The 21948-nt window shown below is 42.3% G+C and overlaps 2 protein-coding genes across 4 annotated transcripts in view; one reads left to right on the top strand and one right to left on the bottom strand.

The window, feature by feature from the left end:
• The window catches only part of LOC108706216 (three prime repair exonuclease 2), a 200435-nt gene that overhangs the window by 172088 nt on the left and 6399 nt on the right, over positions 1-21948 (top strand). The gene's annotated exons all lie outside the window — the stretch shown is intronic.
• Positions 252-20300, bottom strand: MGC64462 (uncharacterized protein). Of its 3 annotated transcripts, none has more exons than XM_041571894.1 (10): positions 19196-19260; positions 18879-19021; positions 18083-18171; positions 16877-16960; positions 16567-16682; positions 12827-12939; positions 7494-7651; positions 6525-6621; positions 3402-3453; positions 252-536 (listed from the first exon to the last, which is right to left on the bottom strand). In XM_041571894.1, exons 2-10 carry the CDS (start codon positions 19014-19016, stop codon positions 322-324), a joined length of 1062 nt encoding a protein of 353 aa, XP_041427828.1. In that variant the 5' UTR covers positions 19017-19021; positions 19196-19260; the 3' UTR covers positions 252-321.

Raw genomic sequence — 21948 nt, 5'->3', positions numbered from 1 at the left:
TTGGCAGCACACTAAGCTCATCACTAATCCCTCACTAATATTAAAAAGTTACTTTCTGGTGTTGCTCCACCATGGAATATTTTCTGCTGATGTCCATGAATGATTCCTATCAACAACTGAACAAGTCTATAAAGTCCATATGTATTTATTCAACAAATTGATCTTTTTTGCTGGTTTTACCCCCAGCAAAACACACATGGTTTATTCATTTGGATTAGGTATAAGAGGTAACAGGAAATAAATGAAACATATGCAGTGTGTAGTTTATTGAGTGTTTTCATAGTTTAGACAGCCTTGGTGGGCCCCAGCTGCATTGGGGAGTTATAATTTACAGTAACCAACATAGTCATCACAGCAGTTAACGTAGTCGGCACAGGCAGCATTACAGTTACAGGGGAAGGATTTCGAATAGGCCCCGCAGCGCCCAAGACAGGTTGTAAAATCCACCCCTTCACAGGTACATGGACCGTTGAGAGAGAGGCCACCATCTATCCCAATGCTGCTCCTGGGTTCAAAACGTTGGCCATTGTAGAAAACTAAGAGAGAGAGAAAGACAGACAGTTTTATGCAAATGGAAGAAGTACGGAAATTAGCTAATTGTAAACTGGGAATAAATTACTGAAAAATAGTTAAACCCCTCTTATCTCAGGTTTATTTCAGGTTTATTTATTTTCTATCTGGAGCCTCGTTCTACTGTGTGATATCAGTTTAGAAATAGGCAATGACTGGACAAAGAGAAATAACTTGCCAGAAATGTTGTGAAATTTGCAAATAGAGATTATCTGCTTAAATCAGACTGATGGCCCCATTCCCCACCCCCCATTCACTGGAATGAAAAGTTCTGACACCTCAACATGTGGTGTTACCAGTGTATTTAAGGCAGAAGATAGGCGTTCAGACTGCCCTTGCTGGTGCTGTTGGCCATTTCTAACTAAAGTGAAAGGGGCAAAGGACAAAAGATGCCTATAATTCTACTGAATAGTTTATATTTTGGGTGCCCAGTATCCCAGAACAATAGGATAGGATGCCTGCCACAACCTGCTCCTGGCCTTGGCAAAGCTAGCACGCAAGACCAAGAGGAAGAGGATTTATGGGGCCAAAGTCATGGCTACCTCATCAGTATCTAGACACAACATTGGACAGATATCTAAGAGTGAGGCTTAAAAATTAAGGACTTATACCTCTATTATGATCTAATCATTGACCTGAGGGAAAAACAATGGGCTCAGCCCAATTGGACTCTCTGCCTCAGTGACCAAGTTGGGCAAATATCCACTAGTTTTGTGACCTCTGTGATCTCTTTGGTATAACCTACTTTAGAGATTCAGAGGTATGACTTTAATTTTTGTCCCCATGCTATCAAGGCTGGATATCTATGACCCCTTCGATATGGCATAGTAGTTAAAGCAATGCAAATAGTAGTTAAAGCAAGGTGAATAGAATAATTCATTCCGAAACCATATCTTGGGTTTTGGTGAATAGAATAATTAATTTCGAAACCATATCTTGGGTTTAGGAGCTGACCCCCTATATCATAGCTGGGTCCCCTGAGAAAAAATAAACATTAAGAAAACACCATGCCTAAAGAATACAAGTAAGAAAAGACAATGTTTTTACCCATTTATTAAGCACAGTTAGAGTGACAAGAGTAGTAAACCCAGTTTAAGTCAATCTGTATGTGTGCAACAACTGATTATTTCAACAAGTTGAGTTGTGTGCTTATTTTACCCCAGTGAAATCCAGATGGTTTATTCATTTGGATTAGGTGTCGGTGGGACCAGAAAATAAATGACGCATTGTCTTAGTATGTAAGCAACGTGCAGTTTATTGAGTTTGTTCGTGATAGCTTAGGCAGCCTTGGTGGGCCCCTCTGGCTGTGAAGTTTTAGAGTTTACAAGAACTAGTATAGTCAACACAGCAGTTGGTGCAAGAAGCGTTGCAATTACAGGGGTAGGTTTTTCCAGAGGCCCCGCAGCGCCCACGACAGGATGAAAAATCCACCCCTTCACAGGTACAGGGGCCATTGAGAGAGAGGCCACCACTTATCCCAGTGCTGGCGCTGGGCTCAAAAGACTGGCCACTGTATAACACTGAGAGAGAAAGAGGTAGAAGGTTTTATGCAAATTAAATGAGATGTACTTGGAAAATAATTCATTTCTCAGCATCCATAGACAGGGCTTTCTAGGGTCCACCTGAGACTGAAGATCCCTTCTCACAACAATTAAATGCAGACAAAAGCTATTCGTTAGGGCATATCTCTATGGGCTGAAATATGCCAACATATTAAAATTAAAAACTATGCACTATTCAGTATCCCACAGGGACCCTGGGCTCCCCAAGCAGCTGCACCCTAATGTCACACCCCCATTGTTATAGCTTTAGTGCAATGATATTTGATATCATGCATATTGATCAACTCTGCTACAGCTTGAACGGTAACACTGCCCAACAGCCCTACATGTTCTGATTCCCAAGAGTTCTAGCACTCCAAAAAGTTCTATAAATCAAAAAGCCTTTGTTTTGCACTGTTAAATCAGGCGGTAAGTGGTTACCGTGGGATGTGCACCCTTAAGATTTGTGCCAATTGATTGCCATTGTCTTACTAACCATCCCTATTTGCCAAAAACAGTTTCTGGCTTTGACTTTCTGTATCCAAAGCCAGATTAATAGCTTTCCTGCCTCTCTCGTACCCAAATAGAAAGTGCACAGTCCAGCTGATGCACAGAGACTGATCTGGATACCCCCTCATTTAATTCTGGGCCGTATTTGTGGCGAGGCCACAAAGGCCCAGACCTAGGGCAGCAAAATTCTAGGGGTGGCATGCCCACCAGCCGCATTGTTCCCCAGCGATATGGTGCATGTGCGCAATCAGCAGGTGCGATCCGCGGGCACTTGGACCATGAGGCAACGGGGTGCCGCAGATATAAGTCCAGCCCTGATCATCTCCTCTGGATTTAGTCCCAAATGTCTGGTGTGCGGGTTGTTTTTTCAAGTACATACTGTAGGCACCCAAAGCCGCCACCTGAATCTGCCACCCTAGTCAAGTACTACAGGTGCCTATATGGACAATAAGTCCAAGCCTGAATATGTTTGTCCCTGAACATGGAGTTTTCCAAATAAGAGGGTCTTTCTATAATGTGGATCACCATACTTTAGGTCTACTAAAATTAACAATTTAATTTAAATCTGGTTTGTTTTACCCCCCAATAAGGATGAACTATATCTTAGTTGGGATCAAATACAAGGTAACTCTTTTACAGGTAATATTACACAAAAAAAAGAAGTCATTTGTAGAAATTAGAATGATTTGACTAAAATGAATTCTATGGGAGATGGCCTTCCCATAATTCGGAGCTTTCTGAATACCGGATTTCCGGATGACAGAACTCTTTGCTACTCACCATCATCGTACAACTCCACTTCGACAGGGTAGTGGTCAGACACTGCTTTGGCCTGAAATAAAAGAGATGTATTTTATTTGTTGTTGTTCAAGACACATTTGGATTTCTTGAAATCTGAGGGGTCGGTGGGTGTGCTGCCTTCTTTCTTGGCCAGTATGAGTGACATCACTAGTTGGTTTGTTTCTGATTGGCTTTCTCTGCAGAGAGAAAGAAGAGCAACCATCTACAGCTTGGAATGAAAAATACTCGCATATGCATCAGGTAGATGAAGCTGGAGGCTATAGGGGTTGTTTACTTATGTCCATGCTGCAGGTGAAGGAGAATTAAGGGGTGCAAACTCACACCCGTTGGTCAGGGTCAGACTGGGCCAGAAGGAACCTGTAGAAATTCTGTTGTACCCCGGCCCTCATAGACCCTGCTGTCCCACACCTGCTTTGTGTCTGAGTTCTGTGGGACTGGAGGATAGGTTTACAAAGACTATAAAAGAGGGGTAGCAGTGAGAACATTTGTGAAGTGGGTGGGGGTCTCCCAGGGTGAGGTGGTACGCCCAAAACACTGCTCATTTTCAAAGCACATGTTGCAGGTGCATATCTGCATTCTGCTTCTCTGGTAGGGACAGAGCTCCATAGTGCTGCTATGGCTCCCTAACTCGCACTTCCAAAATATGCAATCCCCTTGCCTACCCCTCATTAATATAGTGCTAATAAAACACTAGCCATGCTATATTCATGCAGCAAATGTGCTGCAGTAGCCGTTTTTGTGTCTGTGCTTTTCTCCCTGCCCTGTAACTGAGCCCTAACTAATAGAGAAAATTGTATTTGTTTAATGAATTCTAACAGAAGCCATCAGTAGCGTTCCTTGAGGCGGCGGGCCCTGGTGCGTGACGCGCAGCCGGGCCCCGCCCTCCTCCGTACGGCCGCATTTTCAGCGGTGAACAGACTGCCGGGGGCCCTGAGGGGGTGCGGGCCCTGGCACCCCCTGCTCCCCCGGTAGTTCCGCCACTGGAAGCCCTAAACCGTTTGGGAAGCATTTACTTCCCCTTAAATCTAGCAAATCAGGGTTCTACAATCCCATTTTTGCTGATAGCTTTTCTATCAGTGGTATAACTAGACATTACTGGGCCCCACAGCAAATTATTTTTTAGGCTCACAAAATGTTCAGCGGTTGTGTTTTACCAATATTTATTGAAATTGTATATGAATTAGGGCCTCATGCGGCCCCGATACCTCCTGGGCCCACCTGCAGCCGCAGGGTCTGCTTACTACTTATTGTTATGCCCCTGATTTCTATCGTAGCATGATTTTCATCACAGGATAGGCAGCTTTTGTAACTCCACCCGTTAAAAAACCTAAACCAGCAGTAATTCCCTAATGGCTCTGTTGATGGGGGATGTTGGGAGTTGTAGTCCTAGAAGGCCCCTAGCTTCCTTTTATAGTTTCCATTCTGCCATTCATGTGATATTTAGTGCAACAAGTTTATAGATGAGCTATGTATATTTGTCTTTCCGCTGTGCTATTCTGTGCAGGGAAGAGGAGGAGCCCTCGCCCCTGAGTGCTGATAGTAAGGAAGGACTGCACAGAAAGTGCTAGGTGGGAAGCTGACAGGAAGTGCTAGGTGGAAAGCTGACAGGAAGTGCTAGGTGGGAAGCTGACAGGAAGTGCTAGGAGGGAAGCTGACAGGAAGTGGGAGAGCAGGGTCGCCAGTCAAATTGGGCTACTAATTTAAAGCCCAGGTGGGTTTTGAAAGTACAAACTAGCCAAGCTACAGTTTGGGGCTACTTTTTTGGGCCTTTGGCTGGTTTGAACTTTGGAAACCAGCCAAAGTTTTTTTCTTGTCCTAATGTGCCATGCCTGCATCTCCCAATGCATGTTGGGTAATGTAGTTTTTGTTTAACAATTTGCCAACTGCCACGTTTAATGTAAGACTACAATACCCAGCATGCAATGGCACTGTGTGTAGAAGTTGGGAGTTACCAGATTTTGGGCTCTGTATCCCAGTCTCCAAACCCTCTTAAGCATTCTCGCATTTTCCGGTGACTTTCCGGTGACAAAATTTGCCGGCCATCAAAATTTTCAAAGGTTGACCTGTATTACCAATATTTATTGAAACGATATATGTATTAGGGCCTTATGGGGCACCTATAACTCCTGGGCCCCTCTCTGTAGTTACGCCCCTGATGACGGGTGAATCTGTCCCATTTTGCTTCATGGAAAAATTAGCGAAACAGTGAAAATTTGAAAAAGGCTTAGTTTCACATATATTCATTTATTTTTTAGACTTTTTTTCACTGCATATATTGTGCTATTTTTGGGCTACTTTTGGAGTGCCTCTTGGCTAGTTTTGGGCTGGTTTTATAGCCGACTTTGGCTGGTTTTGAAAATTAGACCCGGCAACCCTATGAGAGAGGAAGTTGCAGAGTGAAAAAAAATGTTTTTCATAGGACACGGAGAGCTAAAGGGAGTTCTTCTCAGGACTCTGAAGAAACTGCCAAATAAGTAGAAATCCACAACTCCAGAAGCTCTGAGCTAAAACCATCTCAAATATTATGTAAAGTTGCTCCTGGCTGGCAGGCTGTATCATGGTTCTATAAAGATACAGTGTGAGGACACTCAGGACTGCTGTAGTGTCATAGGGAAGAAAATTAGTGCTAGATTTCCCAGAGTAGCAGAATAGGACTACACATAATACATAAGGAAAAGCAAATCCAGTTCATTTGTGAATTGCACTTTAATGTAGCCTGTTAAAGTGATCAAACAGAAGCCTCCATGAAACCATTACTGACATTTATATAAATCTGGCCTATAAAACTGCATTTTCTACTCGTGACAATTAAAGTTATAGACAAGAATACATTGGACCTCATAAATGTGGTTTGTTGGGTGCATGAAACAACCCAGGGTTAAATAAGGTTCTGAATTCTGTATTATTAACCACATAAAAAGTGTGTCATATGAAGCTCGAGCTTATACTTTATATGGGTTATTGATGTTGCCATTTATTGTTGGGATGTACAGTAATACTGTGTATGGAGGGAAATGGCTGGGTTAGGTCAGTAGTCAGTGTTACAAGACAAACAAAGGCTGTGCTAATGTATTACCTGCCATACACACTGAGTAAACTTACCATCTCATAAGTCAGGTCATATGCCACATGGTAGTTGAAGGCTTTGGCCGTGTCTGGGACAATGCCTCTCTGCAACTCTTCCCCACCGGCAACCATCCTGATTGAAAGAGAGACGGTAGTTGGAAAAGATGGCAGAAAAGACATGTTAGCAGCATGCTAACCGATTCAACCACCAAAGTGCCAATACAAGGTTTAAAGCTGGGGGTAGGAACCATAACATGCACCTATTGCCACTCCTAAAGTATAAACACAGGTGACTGTTGACCTTGACCCTGGTGCGTGCAGTAGTCGGTTTCTTCCTTGTTGTGTACCTCCACCAAGGTACAGTTCAATCTGGAACAATCTAATAGCGTAAACAAGGAAAAACCTGGGAGGCAGAAGGTATCTGCTCAAGTGATTTTATTGGTATTTAACACTACATGTTTCGAGCCTCCTGGCTCTTGAGAGCCAGGAGGCTCGAAACATGTAGTGTTAAATACCAATAAAATCACTTGAGCAGATACCTTCTGCCTCCCAGGTTTTTCCTTGTTTACGCTATTAGATTGTGCCACTCCTAAAGGTTAGCTATCTATGGTGTAAATATGTCCAATTGTGCAAAGGCCAGATGAGGCAAAAAAAACTGGCTCAGTTTGGCTCAATATGTGGCAAAAACTAGATCTTTAAATGTACTAGCAGGCTATACATGTATACAGACATAGTCTCTTTAGTAGGCCTGTCATCTCATTATCATCTCCCCATGGGTGTGTTATAATCCAATAATAGAGATCCAGAAAGAGTGTGTAAATGGCACTCTCCATAGCAGGATTTCTCAACTCTACAGAGAGATGCCATACATCTGTGCCAGCATAGGTATCCCCCGGTACTAAGCACAATTCAGCAGGAAAATGTGAAGGTATAGTGGCGCTGCTGATATGAGACTACCTACATTAAATGCATAACAGTACTTGGTCCATGCACCTCACATCTCACCTGTCATATGCGCAGTTGGTGTTTGTGCTCACAGTGGTGTCCTCTTTATCCCCAATAAGCCAGACTAATTCTTCAACATGACGAAGACGGATTATTGGCCAGTGTCTGCTGGCAACATAACTGCAGGCAGCATTGTAGTCTCCTAAAATCAGGATATTCTGCAAAGAAATTGGCCTGTTTTGTAATGCAGATCGTAAAAGAATAGGGTGAAGGGGAGCGGAAGCGCACCAAGCCAAGTAGTATCGCCTTGGGCACTGATATTACTTGGGCTGGTATGGAACCTATTATCTGGAATGCCTGGGACCTATTATCTGGAATACCTGGGACCTGAGCAGGGGCTAAACCAGGGTTGATTTTGAACTGGACATCTCAGTTTTGCACAAGCTGTCTAGCTGAAAACTGCCTATTCAGGGGGTTGTTGCTCACCACCCCCCTCTCCCCAACCTGGCTGCACAGTGCACTAGCCATCGCCATTCAAACAGGATCCCCACCACTCTTTCCTTCCTCCATCCAGTTGCTCCCCCTTTATTGTGCTAGCGCTCAGAGCATGTGACTACCACTATTTCCAACCCTGAGCCCATTATAAATTACATTTCATAAAGCTCACTATAGTGCCACCTTTTTAAATGGCACCAATAATAAACATACATGACCGAATATCTAAATTTTTACTAATTAAAAACTTAGGGAATATCCTGAGATAACTATTTTATTGGTGCTTTATAGTCCATAAAGAATGCAAGAGCAGGATCTGGAAGCTAATAAAAGATAATGAAGCAGGCTGGGAAGAGTCAAAAACACGTGCTTGTCTATGTGTTGTGGCCTCCCAGTTGTTTGCTGATACCTCCAGGAGATACCGTAGGCTGTTTTATTTATGGTGCCAGAAACATTCCTATTTACATTTTTGTAAAAATCTATTTTGGTGCTATCTGCTGAAATTTATCTAGCCAGCATTAAAACCAGACCTCAGAAAATGCTTTGAAATTATAATGTATTACAGATGCTATTTCAGTGCTCCCAACCTGTTTTTTTTTACCAGCCAAAGTGTCCATTTCTATAGCATGATCCCAATCAGTAATATTCATACAGATAAGAATGGTGGCCAGTGGGAGAAAGCATTTATGGGTATCTCTAGTTATTACGGATACAGTCCTCTTACTAAATATGTCTCTTTATCGCCAGCCTGAATTAGAGGAGAAGTAAACCACTTTCTTACATTAAGGGGCCCATTCACTAAGTTCGAGTGAAGGAATAGAATAAAAAATACTTCGAATTTCGAAGTGTTTTTTTGGCTACTTCGACCATCGAATGGGCTACTTCGACCTTCGAATCGAATGATTCGAACTAAAAATCGTTCGACTATTCGACCATTCGATAGTCGAAGTACTGCCTCTTTAAGAAAAAACTTCGACCCCCTAGTTCGCCACCTAAAAGCTACTGAAGTCAATGTTAGCCTATGGGGAAGGTCGCCATAGGCTTTCCAAGTTTTTTCTGATCGAAGGATAATCCTTCGATCGATGGATTAAAATCCTTTGAATCGTTCGATTCGAAGGATTTAATCGTTCGATCGAACGATTATTCATTCGATTGTTCGATCGAACGAATTGAGCAAAATCCTTCGACTTCGATATTCGAAGTCAAAGGATTTTAATTCGCCAGTCGAATATCGAGGGTTAATTAACCCTCGATATTCGACCCTTAATACATCTGCCCCTAAGTGAGCAATTACATTGGCTACAGTTTATTCCCTGATCTTTTACAGCCTGTATTATATTTAAAGGGGTGGTTCACCTTTCAGTTAACTTTTAGTATGTTATCGAACGGCTAATTTTAAACAACTTTCAAGACCTGTTTCCAATACCCCATCTAAAACAAATGCTCTGTAAGGCTACAAATGTACAGTTGTTGCTACTTTTTATCCTCTCCTAATCATATTCCAGTCTCTTATTCATACTGACGCATGGTTGCTAAGCTCATTTGGACCCTAGGAACCGCATTGCTGAAATTGCAAACTGGAGAGCTGCTGAATAAAAAGCCAAATAACTCAAAAACCACAAATAAAAAATGAAAAAGAATTGCAAATTGTTTCAACACTTACAACACTATAATCAAGGCTCATAGAATGAAACAGAAGAATCTGAGTACCTTGCGCATAAGAGCTTGCTATTTAATGGTTAGCAAATTTGGAGATGTTGGCTTGAAAGATTCCCAGGTGCAAAGTGAAGGGCTTGAGGTCATGGCAAAGATGAAGGCATGTAGAATAGAATACAGGTAGAATCAGCCCTGCGCAATATGTTGGCGCTCTAAAAATAAGTTATTAATAATAATATGTAAGGGCAGGGTTATAGGGAGGGTGGATTTTTTTTATTTATAACCTACAGAGCTCAGATAACTGAACTAAAGCATTGGCTTCTTTTATGTTCAGGGTCGGACTGGGGGGCTTCGGGCCCACCGGGGCTATTGCCCCAGGGCCCCGCTGCCTCTCCGGCGTGCTTCAGCGGAGCAGTGCGCATGCGCGCGGCGCCGCGTTTGTGCGCACACGCGCTGCAATACCTTTGTGCGCATGCGCAGATCCTCTATTCTAGCGCGACCCCCGACAAAGTGGGGTCGCGCAGCCAAACTAAATAGCGGATCTGGGCCGGCGGGGCCTACTAGAGCCCGGGGCCCACCGGGTTTTTTCCCGGTGTCCCGCCGGCCCAGTCCGACACTGTTTATGTTATTGTGCCAGGTCAGGAATTGGCCCAGTGGTAGTCCAAAAATATCCCATCCATAACTTTAAGTATAGGATTATAGATACAATGAACTCTCACTGCAGTGCTAGCTTGAAGCACAAGCCAAAACATGGTATCGGTATCATAAACCGTATTTTCAAAACAACTTGGCACTGGGCAAGAGTGGTAGTATAAATTTGGAAGCATTATAAATCACAGTTGGCTTCCAAAAATTAAGGAAAGCCAAAATTCCTTAAATTCCTAAAATCTTAAATTCCTTTATAATAGAACCGCAAACAAAGAAATCACAGGGTTGCTATAGACTTGTAAAAAGGGAATGACCAGTGAGAGAGCAAAGAGCTATTGCTCCACAGCACAGAAAACCAAGATCTGCTCTTACAACCAAGCAGGTTGCTCCACCCTCAAGGCCAGGGTACTAGTGACCAAGGCTAGCTTGAGAACATAATCCATCCAAGTCAGGGGTGGTCACAGGGAAATCTGAATACACAGAGTTTCATTCTCTTTCACTATGTAGGAATGTTACTTGGCTGTGTAGAGTGTCTTTGAAAGCAGAACAACAACCAATAGACTAGGCATGTCTCTTTATTGGAAAGAGGGCCATTAAAAGCAAAACGATTACCAAGAGTATATATATTTTTGTATAACATTTCTATGAATATAGGTATCCTGTTTGGGAGTCAGGACAATTACAAAAAGAGATCCTTTTTGCACATAACATTTGTTCATAAACTTTATCTCCAGGAGACATGCCACTTGTCTGGGAAGACTACCTTTGAGAAGACAGTTATGCCACTTGTTTGGGAAGACTACCATTGAGAAGACAGTTATGCCACTTGTCTGGGAAGACTACTTTTGAGAAGACAGTTATGCCACTTGTTTGGGAAGACTACCTTTGAGAAGACAGTTATGCCACTTGTTTTGGAAGACTACCTTTAAAAGAAGACAGTTATGTCACTTGTTTGGGAAGACTACCTTTGAGAAGACAGTTATGCCACTTGTTTGGGAAGACTATCCTTGAGAAGACAGTTGTGCCACTTGTTTGAGAAGACTACCTTTGAGAAGACAGTTGTGCCACTTGTTTGGGAAGACTACCCTTGAGAAGACAGATATGCCACTTGTTTGGGAAGACTACCATTGAGAAGACAGTTATGCCACTTGTCTGGGAAGACTACTTTTGAGAAGACAGTTATGCCACTTGTTTGGGAAGACTACCTTTGAGAAGACAGTTATGCCACTTGTTTTGGAAGACTGCCTTTAAAAGAAGACAGTTATGTCACTTGTTTGGGAAGACTACCATTGAGCAGACAGTTATGCTACTTGTCTGGGAAGACTACCTTTGAGAAGACAGTTATGCCACTTGTTTGGGAAGACTACCATTGAGAAGACAGTTATGCCACTTGTTTGGGAAGACTAACTTTGAGAAGACAGTTATGTCACTTGTTTGGGAAGACTACCTTTAAAAGAAGACAGTTATGTCACTTGTTTGGGAGAACTACCCTTGAGAAGACAGTTATGCCACTTGTTTGGGAAGACTATCCTTGAGAAGACAGTTGTGCCACTTGTTTGAGAAGACTACCCTTGAGAAGACAGTTGTGCCACTTGTTTGGGAAGACTACCCTTGATAAGACAGTTATGTCACTTGGTTGGAAAAGTTATCTTGGAGAAGATAGTTAAGTTACTTTCAAAAGGCTACTTTTAATAAGATGGTTATGTTACTTGGTTGGAAAGACTACCTCTGAGAAGCAATGTTCCCTCTAAGGTGATTGATTGTCCTAGCACAGAAATTTGTGTGCACAAATTGTGGTGCGCACAAAACATTGTGTGAAAATACAAAATTTTGTATTCATTCTGACCTGAGCACACAGTTTTTAAAAACTGTGCTCAAGTGTTTAAAATGTGTGCACATAGCCAAGAAGGAATTAGAGGGAACATTGCTGAGAGGACAGTTTTGTTGCTTGGTTGGGAAGGGCACTTTTGGACAGATATGTCAATTGATGTTACTTCAATTGTTTGAGAAGACTACCTTTGAAAAGATGGTTATGTCACATGGTTGAGAAGACTACCACTGAATAAATATGTTAATTGATAGTCAAAACTATATTTGGGAAGTCAGTTATACTTCATGTATGGGAAGACAACCTTTAAGAAGACAGTTATATCATATAGTTGAGAAGACTACCACTGAAATTATGTCAGTTGGTTTGAAAGAGTGCATTTGAGAAGACAATTAATGCAACTTATATTAAACACAAAGAAGAAATACACTGTGTACTCTATTTACTCTACTCTCATACTGTACAGCCTGAAATACATGTAACTATAACCAACTTGAAATGCAAAATATATTTCAAAAACTCCAAGGGCACCGCGAGAGTAGAGAAAGACATAACAGGAACCTCGTAAAGATATTCCATGACAGATTTAAATGGAACTTTTAAAATATACCCCCCAAGCTCCTTTATGCCCAAGAATTGGAGATGATCTGCTTCTCACCCCTCCAAAGGACTAACAGGGCCTCTAGTCTATGGATGATTGCCACACTGGCTTTGCAATGCGGAGAATGTAGGGAAATTGAGTAAAAACAGTAATCAATCATGTTACCTCCATCTTCAGCCGTTGCTTGGCATCTACCCACGCATCATATAGGGCGTCCACCTCCATGATAGCATAATCTGGACTTGTGTGAATGGAGATCAGGGCAAAGTCCTTCACCACTAAAATGGAAGAATGACAAGAGATATTATACAGAGGGCCCCTCTATTTTTAATGTTGGATTACAAATCACTGTAAAGTTATTGAACATAAAGGAGAGTGCACATTGACACAAGAGAACCTTGTAGCTCTGCCACCTTCAAAGGTGGTGGTAGCTCCAGGGTTTCCAATAAGGGCTGTGGCAATAAATTCAGCAGGCTCCTAAAGAATCAGTCATATTTATGTCAAGCACAACTCCCCCTGGTGCCTGCAATGACACTGGAATTCGGGGGGGGGAGGGTGAATTGTGGATAAAAATACATGGCATTTGGGTCTGAAATTTCACTTTGCACATTGAACCCGGTGACTGCTGATCCCTCCATCATCCTCTGGCTATCAGGGGATGCTGGAAATTATTGGTGAATAACTGTTGGACAGTATTTGATATACAAGTATGGAACCTGTTATCCAGAATGCTTGGGACCGGGGGATTTCTGGATAATGGATATTCATGTAATTTGGATCTTCATACCTTAAGTCTACTAGAAAATGCTTTAAACATGAAATAAATCCGATAGGCTGTTTTTGCTCCTTATCTTAGTTGGGATCAAGTACAAAGTACTGTTTTATTATTACAGAGAAAAAGGAAATCCGTTTTAAAAATTTGGAGCTTTCTGGATAACGGGTTTCTGGATAATGGATCCTATACTTGTATATTAATTATATTTACATTTTAAAGGGGAACCATGGCCTGTTCGGGGGCAACCTAGGCTCCATGCTACCTCACTGCCTCGTCACCGAAAGTTAGAGGACAGTGTACTCTCCTGCAATGTTAATGGCCAAATAACTTGTTTCAAAAACGGAAGGAAGGAAAGAGAGACCTCTAATGGCTAATTTGTGTTCCATAATTTTAATAAAAAGAGGATATTTAATTCTCCACTGCAATGATATACAAAGCTCCGTATAATTTGAGAAACACGGGAACAAAGGATGATGGTAGTGGTACTGAAGCTGCTTCTGTGTTGCGGTTACTATATAAAATTTACCATTGATGTCAAGTTTAATAGACACAGTGGTCCCTAAACTGCAGGGCTGTCTGCCATAGAAGAGCCCAAAGCAGGAGAAGGAGGGGCACAGCCTAATGGCTGATTATAGTAAAGGGGAAACACGACCAGTGTTGGACTGGGATGCCAGGGGCCCACCAGAAACTCTTAGACCGTGGACCCACTTTCCAAACACTTATTCCTCCTCTCCTCACCCAAGCTCTTTATTCTCCTAGTCTTTTATATCTACTTACTATATTCTTCCATCATTAAGCATTTTTTTCCATAAATAAATAGGGAATGACCATGAAATAGGCTAAATGGTTAGAGCAAGAGGGCCCACTGACACCTGGGCCCACCGGAAGTTTTCCTGGTATCCCGGTGGGCCAGTCCGACACTGAACACGACCCACAGTTTAACAGAACCCTAAATCTAGTCTAGTTAGTTGCTGTGCCCAGGGCCGGATTTATATAGTGGGCACCCCTAGGCCCACTGGCGTTCGTCGCCCCTGTCCCCTCTCCTTTATTCATGCAAATTGTCATCATCTGCACTGGAGCAATGGGAAAATCTAAAAATGATTGTATCTCCAACGCATCCCTAGTGTTTTTGAACAAATGTGGGTGTGGTTGGACAGCATGCTGCCCCCCTAAAATCCTGCCGCCCTAGGCCCGGGCCTAGGTGGCCTTTCCACAAATCTAGACCTGGCTGTGCCCTTTTATCACCTTGGCACAGAGCTGATTAAGGTTCATTTACAAGGTTATATATGCGCATAACATATGGGGACCCTTGTTACATACTCAGCTACAGTATAAAATTACTGTGCCATATGAGCCGGAGAAAGAACCCAGAAAATAAGTTGAGATGAAACTGCCTACAGCTGCTGAACATGGATGGAGATACAGCAGCCCCATGAGTACTTGCCCTTTAAAGTGCAAACACTAGAACGTTCAGATCCTGCCTCTTTGAGAATAAATGTTACTTATCCTGCCCAATGTTAATGCTAATTGTGTTTATTGCTTAAATATGTGCTGAGAGTTAATTATGTAGGATAGAGTATAATTATTTGTGTTCCATATGCCCGCCAACATGGGGGAATTGGAAACAGACGTGCTTCCATGGTATTCAACTTTTCACCTCGGAGCACAGGCAGTTATGACTGGCTGATTCGTGTTGGTTATATAAAGGTCCCAGGTTTCAGCAAGTGGCACTGCATTGACTGTCAGCCAAGCAGAATGAGTCACATGAGTCATGGGCAGTAATGCAGAGCAGATGTCTGCGCACCGCTGTCTTAAAGTGCCACCTTGTGTTCAAGTTAGGTACAGTACTGCAGCACTTCTTGTTGGGTATGGATGTGAGTGTGGTTTGATTTAAACAGCAGCTTATTCTGGTCACAGAGCATTCTTGCTGTGCAGTTGCCCCTTTATACATAACAATGCGAACTTGCCATTAGTTGTACAATTGTACTATCTACATATGAGCACTAACTGTATTACCGAGTGGTGCCATCATACTTGCATTAAGCTGACCATACACAGACAGATTTAAGCTGCTGATCTGGTCCCTTCAGAACAAGTTTTCAGCTTCTCTACCCATGTACGGGCCCTTCCCTATGTCCTATCTGACAGATATCTAGCTGAAAATTGCCCGTTGGGTTTGGACCACATGTTGATATGGTCCTAGTCTGATGGGGCTGCATTGGTCTCTGTTATGATCCGATCTTTGGGTTGCCACCTGGCTGCTGTTACACTGGCCTAGCCTATATAAAATAGCAGCCAAAAGGCAGGGACCAGCATAACAAATTTACCCACAATGTATTTTCTGATCAGCATCGGACTTCAACCTCCAGCCGCACCTCTCTGGGTCTGCTGGTCAGGCCCCACTGAGTTTTTTCCCGGTGTCCCGCCAGCCCAGTCTGAAAGTGTTCAGGGTCGCACTGGAGCATTTGGGCCCACCGGGTTCCAAACTTCTGGGGGCCCGAATCGCATTTGTGAACGAAGGTGATATACACAAATACCGGTGTGAGGTGCGCCGTACATTATTTTATTTTGGGCCGGCAGTTCAGGGGAGCGGCACGGGAACCACCAGGTTTTTTCTGGGGTCCCGCAGGCCCAGTCTGACCCTAAACCTGTTCCTGTAATACACTCTTGTTCTGCCCCAATTCCTACTGAGTCTTTTTTTTTTGCCACCCTGATTCCCCTGATTCCTACCAAATGATCTGCATATCAGCCCCTTTTGGTCAGTTCTCGCCCCTCTTATGTCATCAGCCTGTACCCGCATGCTTTGGCCAGTAAGAAGTAGCCAGCTCAGTGGATCTTTTTGCGCATAGTCACTTTAGTCAGTCATTGCAAGAGCTTTGCCTTGTGTGACCTCTAGGGGCGCTAAACAAGTCTATGGTTAATGGCTACAGAGAAAGTAGGGCACATACTGTATCCTGGTGGGCCAGTCCGACACTGCATACAGGAGCCCAATAAATGTTAATTGCTTATTGGTTGCTATGATTTTCTAGACCAGGTGCAAAATGTTATAACTTTACATGACATCCCCCTTCTAATATGGATATTATAAATAGCCAATGCTGTCTGTGCACTTCCATTTTCCTATACATACCGGTAGTGAGTGAAGTGAAGCGAGCCACAAAGGGTTCCCGTATGAAGCTGTCTGTACCGCAGTTCTCACAGCCATCATCAAAGTGATACCACTCGGTAGGCTTTACAATATCTTCCCTGCGGAGAAGAAAGAAACACAGTCATATTGGTACAGAAACGCTGCTCTCTCATTGGATCCCCCCATCTGATCTAAGGGACATATAAAATTATAAACTCAATGAGTATTTATCAAAGGGTGAACTCTTGTTTTCGTTAGGCCCCAACAATTCCATAGAAATCGATCATTAGTAAATAATGGGGCTGCCGCTTACCTGTACACATAGGCGTACTTCTCACGGTAAGAACTGCGGCCCAGATGATCTGAAATCAGCACATTGTAGTTCAGTTTGGTAGCTCTGCAATTGAAGCCAAAGGGTAATACATGAATAAAGGAGCAGTGTATATTTTGGTTAATTTCTATTCATTCACAGTGTTAAGAACAGTTATATGCAGTGGCGTAACTAGATGTTACTGGGCCCCACAGCAAATAAATGTTAGGGCCCTCAAAATGTCCAGAGGTTAACCTGTTTTACCAATATATATTTTAATTAGGGCCTCCATGGGCCCCCCTAATTATGCTTTTTTTGTGCCAAATGGGCATTTACTCATAGGCTGTGAGTAAGTGCTCATTTGCCACAAACGCATTAGGCGTTAAGCTATACATGTCCTAATAAAGATTTTTTTACCTTCATAGTTATTTTTGCTACTGCATTATTATTGGGTCTCTTCTAATCCTAATTGTAAGTTTTGCCTTACACAGCCCTGAAAACTGAATGAATCTCCCTTTAATTATTAGATTTTGAGCTTCTTTAAAATTTTAATTTAATGAAAACTCATTTAAAGGATAAGTAAACCTTTAAAATAAGTGAATGTAAAATTGATGAGCGTGCTATTCTAAGCACTTTTGTCATTTGCATTCATTATTTATTTTCTTTTAATTCCTATAATAAATTTTATTACAACATCGCCACCTGCTGGTCAGTTTCCCACCAGTCTGACCACCGAGTAGTCAAGGAAGTTGTCAGGAGAAAGAAAGAGGCTGCTCTGATGTTCTTTTGCTTAGGAAAAAAATTAGAAATCTTCCTCAAATCTTTCCTAAGCAGAAGAAGCAGAAGAACACCAAGCTATGGCTGAGGGGAACCCTGCACACAACTACAAAACAGAGATTGACCCTTAACGGTGTGATAGTACACTAGATCTGCTCTTCTAAATACACCAGCATTATAGAAAAGATCTTGTATAGCTATTTTCTACGTCTGCAAGGTTTGGCAACTCAATGGTGGCAGAGCTGCCCAACATTCTGGTGAGGAACGTGCAGTGCATCAGTGTTTCTATTCCATTTAAGGGGTTTTAAGGAGCACAAATTGTACCTTGTCCAGCTGGCAGGGACAACGACCAAAAACCCATTATGCCATTTCATTCAGAATGAAACAGTAGTCACAGTAAGTACGATTCAAGGGCTGCAGCCAAATACCTACAAGCTGAGTTCCTTGACAAGACTGATAATCGCGGTGTTATCTGCATTCATCACCTCCTCAATGGCAATAATTTCGTATCTGCTCAGGATCTGGAAAAGATTGGAACCACAACCAGAATAATGTGACAGCAATTAGATGTTTTATGGGGTTTCTAGTTAAATACTAATACTTTTAATATATGAATGTGGCTCAAGGGGAAAAAAAAGGTTGGGGATCCCTGGTCTAATGTTTAGCTTCAGTCCAACAAGAGAAAAAGAAGATTGAAGGTAAAGTCTCACAACATTGAGCTGAGTTTTCTCTCTATATATGTATTATCATCTAATCACATATGTAGAAGAATCCAGAAGTTCAGCTCAGATATCAAAGAGCCTTAGGAATACAAGAAGAAGAGGAAAGCAACTCATATTCCCATGCAGCTGTAAGCCGTAATTGCCAGCATTGCAAAATAATTTCCACTTTGCTGCTGAGCCTTTGAGCCTTATAAGAATTATAATAACATGCCACCTTGATATATATGACTTACTTGATGATCATGGATATGACAATATAATTGGAGAATTACTGTATACACCAAGAGAGGACATGTGTAGCTGGTCAGTTCTAAAGGGCATGAACAGAGAGTCAAAGCCAAGAGCAAGTAATTAGTGCTAAGCAGGTTCTAATAGCCAGGGATTATACTAGCCTGTAATTGGTCTACTTTGTATGAATACATAATTAATAGCATTCCCATGCTAACTGTGTGTTTGTATTACATTACCGCTTTAATGCCAGATATAGAATTTGCTCAAGCTCTTACCCGGATCAAGAGTTCTAACACAACTGGATCATCCACTTTCGTCATGCTAAATCTCTGTATATTGAAGGAGGCGATTTTAAATGCGAAACCCGCCTGTAGGAAACAGGCCGTCATGGCTACCAACACCAAGAACCTCATTGTGCCTAAAGAATTAAAGGCATACAGTTAAGAGAAATTTTAGGTTGAACAGAATATTGCAGTGTTCTAGGTCTATAATACCCATGCCATCTGGAATATGGTACAAGCCTTCCTTTCCTCTATGTTTTATCTTCCCCAAGTGGCCACATACTACATATTAATAGTGAAGACATGTCCACCTGCCCATTGGGACCCGTGGCAGCCGCAGCTATGCAGTTGGAATGTTCTTTGCTAATCCAGATGTATCCATTGTCCAGTCCCATTACGAAAGAGGTAAGGACAGATGATTTTTCTGAATATTATTGCAACTGAAAGCAGTATTCATTATTATTATCTGTTCCCTGGTTCTGCAAATGTTGGCCCTCCAGGTCTGTTAATCGCTTGACTTCTGCCACATTGCTCCAGTAATCTGAACCAGCAGTGCAGAGAATATAAACAGCCAAATGAATACTGCTTTTAGTAGCAGTTACGTTTACCAATAACTTTAAAACCAACTGAAAATGTGTACTTTACCTTGCAGTGTCTGCTAGTAGACAAAACCAGAAGCCTAATACTCCGTGCCAAGAAACTGGTCACAATGGCCTCTTTATATAGAATTTCCATATCAGCTGTGTGAGAAGAAATCCTGGGTTCCACCTGCTCAAGCTTCACCCTTTTGCGCCTGTATTTTCCGTGTAAACAAGAGAGATAATCAGCAATGCAAGGTCAGAATCCTATTTTTATGAAAGGAAATATAGAAGGGCTCTGTTGGAGAATACAACTCGTCATACTCCAAGAGTAGACACTAAGTAATGTAAATGTAAATCAATGTATTCACAGTGGGTCTGATGGAATATGATATGAAGTTTTATATCAACTCTTCTTTGATGGTTTCCACTAGATTATGGAACATTGTTGATAGGAATAGCCTACATTGAAGAGCATTAGTGAGGTTGGACACTAATGTTGGCGATCAGGCATGGCTCAGTTAGGGCTCCAGTTCATCCCTCGGCTGTTAGGTGAGTTCTGGGCTCCTTGTAAGCCAGATGGGTTCCTCCACTCCCATTTCAGCAAACCCATTCTGTATGGACCTAGATTGGCACTGCACAACTGTGCCCTTATGCCTGATTCTCAGTTTCTGCTGTCACCCTCAGCTGTTAGCCTTCAGTCTCTTTGTTTTGATAAGAGGAGAGTTTCAACCAATCAACAGTCAGTAACAGCAACCAACCAGCTGATATAACAGATACCTGAGGATGATGGCATTAGAGGTATGTGGTAGGTATGAGGGCAGGTGCCTAGTTGGTCCCAATGTGCTACTGCAATTGTGCATATTTTAGGGATGCACCGAATCCACTTTTTTGGATTCGGCCGAACCCCCGAATCCTTCACGAAGGATTCGGCCGAATACCGAACCGAATCCGAACCCTAATTTGCATATGCAAATTAGGGGTGGGAAGGGGAAAACATTTTTTACTTCCTTGTTTTCTGACAAAAAGTCACGCAATTTCCCTCCCTTCGCCTAATTTGCATATGCAAATTAGGATTCGGATTCGGTTCGGCCGGGCAGAAGGATTCGGCCGAATCCGAATCCTGCTGAAAAAGGCCGAATCCTGGCCGAATCCCGAACCGAATCCTGGATTCGGTGCATCCCTAGCATATTTATAGAGTGATGGAATGATGGATACTTCTATACCAATTACAATTATAGTTGGATGGAACCTCTTGACTGTGGGTAAGATAATGGGAGATGTAGTTCAAAAGCTCCTAAATACACAGACTATATATGGTGAAATTAGAATGCTGAGACATGTAGTTTAGTTTTTCCCTGAGGCAGAACAGATATGACCATAATAACTCTCTTTGCAAAAAGGTTGCTGAGTTTATTTGCCTTGTTGGGAAAGGATGATTTCAGCCAGTTCATAGGCAGTTTAATCAGACACAGAGAAAGGGATATGGCACACATTGGTACTTTCTCACCAGCACTATTTTCCATGACAATCCCACATCCAGATCTACCCATGGATCTTCTCATTGAGGTTAGTGTGCAGCAAAATGGGGCAATTGCCTGGTATTTTATTTTTGCTGTGATCAAAACAGCTTTGGTGCCCCAGAGCCCTAACGGTTACTGTGGATACACAGGTCAACATGCAACCCACATCTGTGGACCCCTCTACCCTACCCCAGAGTAGTTTGTGGGCCTGACCAGTGATCCTCTGGCAGCAAAAAAACATATTCAGTAGTTTACATTACCCAGTTTTTGTACTAGTCGGTAGGAGTTTTCCCAATTGATAGGAATGTTTTCCATGGTTTTAATTCAAAGAGGCTGGGTTGGTATCCCTGTTGCTGCCCACCCTATCATTGTGGATTTATAGGCAACTTTCCATTTAGAGCCCCCGTAAGACTCCTGCTTGGGGCCCCCTTCATTTATTGGAGCTCTGTGGCTTTTTTGAGGTTTACATTAAAATTTAAGTTTAAGATTCAAATAAATGGCTTTCATATCTTAATTATTTCTAAATCTCAGTCTGACCGAGTGATGCCAGAGGAGAACATCAGACCTGGAAACATCACCACTTGGTCACTTGTGCAGGCACAGAGTATAAGGGCCATATGTCACTGGTTTGTATTCTGTGAGCAGATAAAGAGTCATTTGGGGCAACAGGTATTAAAAGTGGTTATCAGATACCCTAACAGACTTTTCCCCAAATATTTATTTGCATGGAATGTGATACCCAGGCTTTTCCAGATTTGTTAAGTTTCCATTTCATTCAGCTACAGTATGTTTGTACCTGAAAGGATAGGCTATAGAGGAGAAGAGGTGAATGGGTGCTACACTTATTACTGGGTGCAGAGTGGTGACTTACTGTAGGCAACAATGTATGGCATCCAAACCCAGTGTTTGGCATAGTCATGCAGCAGAGCGTGCTTTTACCGGATGAGACAAATAAGTAGTGAA

This window comes from Xenopus laevis, chromosome 8L, assembly GCF_017654675.1.
Source record: "Xenopus laevis strain J_2021 chromosome 8L, Xenopus_laevis_v10.1, whole genome shotgun sequence".
Taxonomy (NCBI): domain Eukaryota; kingdom Metazoa; phylum Chordata; class Amphibia; order Anura; family Pipidae; genus Xenopus; species Xenopus laevis.
Note: the sequence above shows the minus strand (reverse complement) of the source record. Positions and strands in the feature narration are given on the sequence as shown.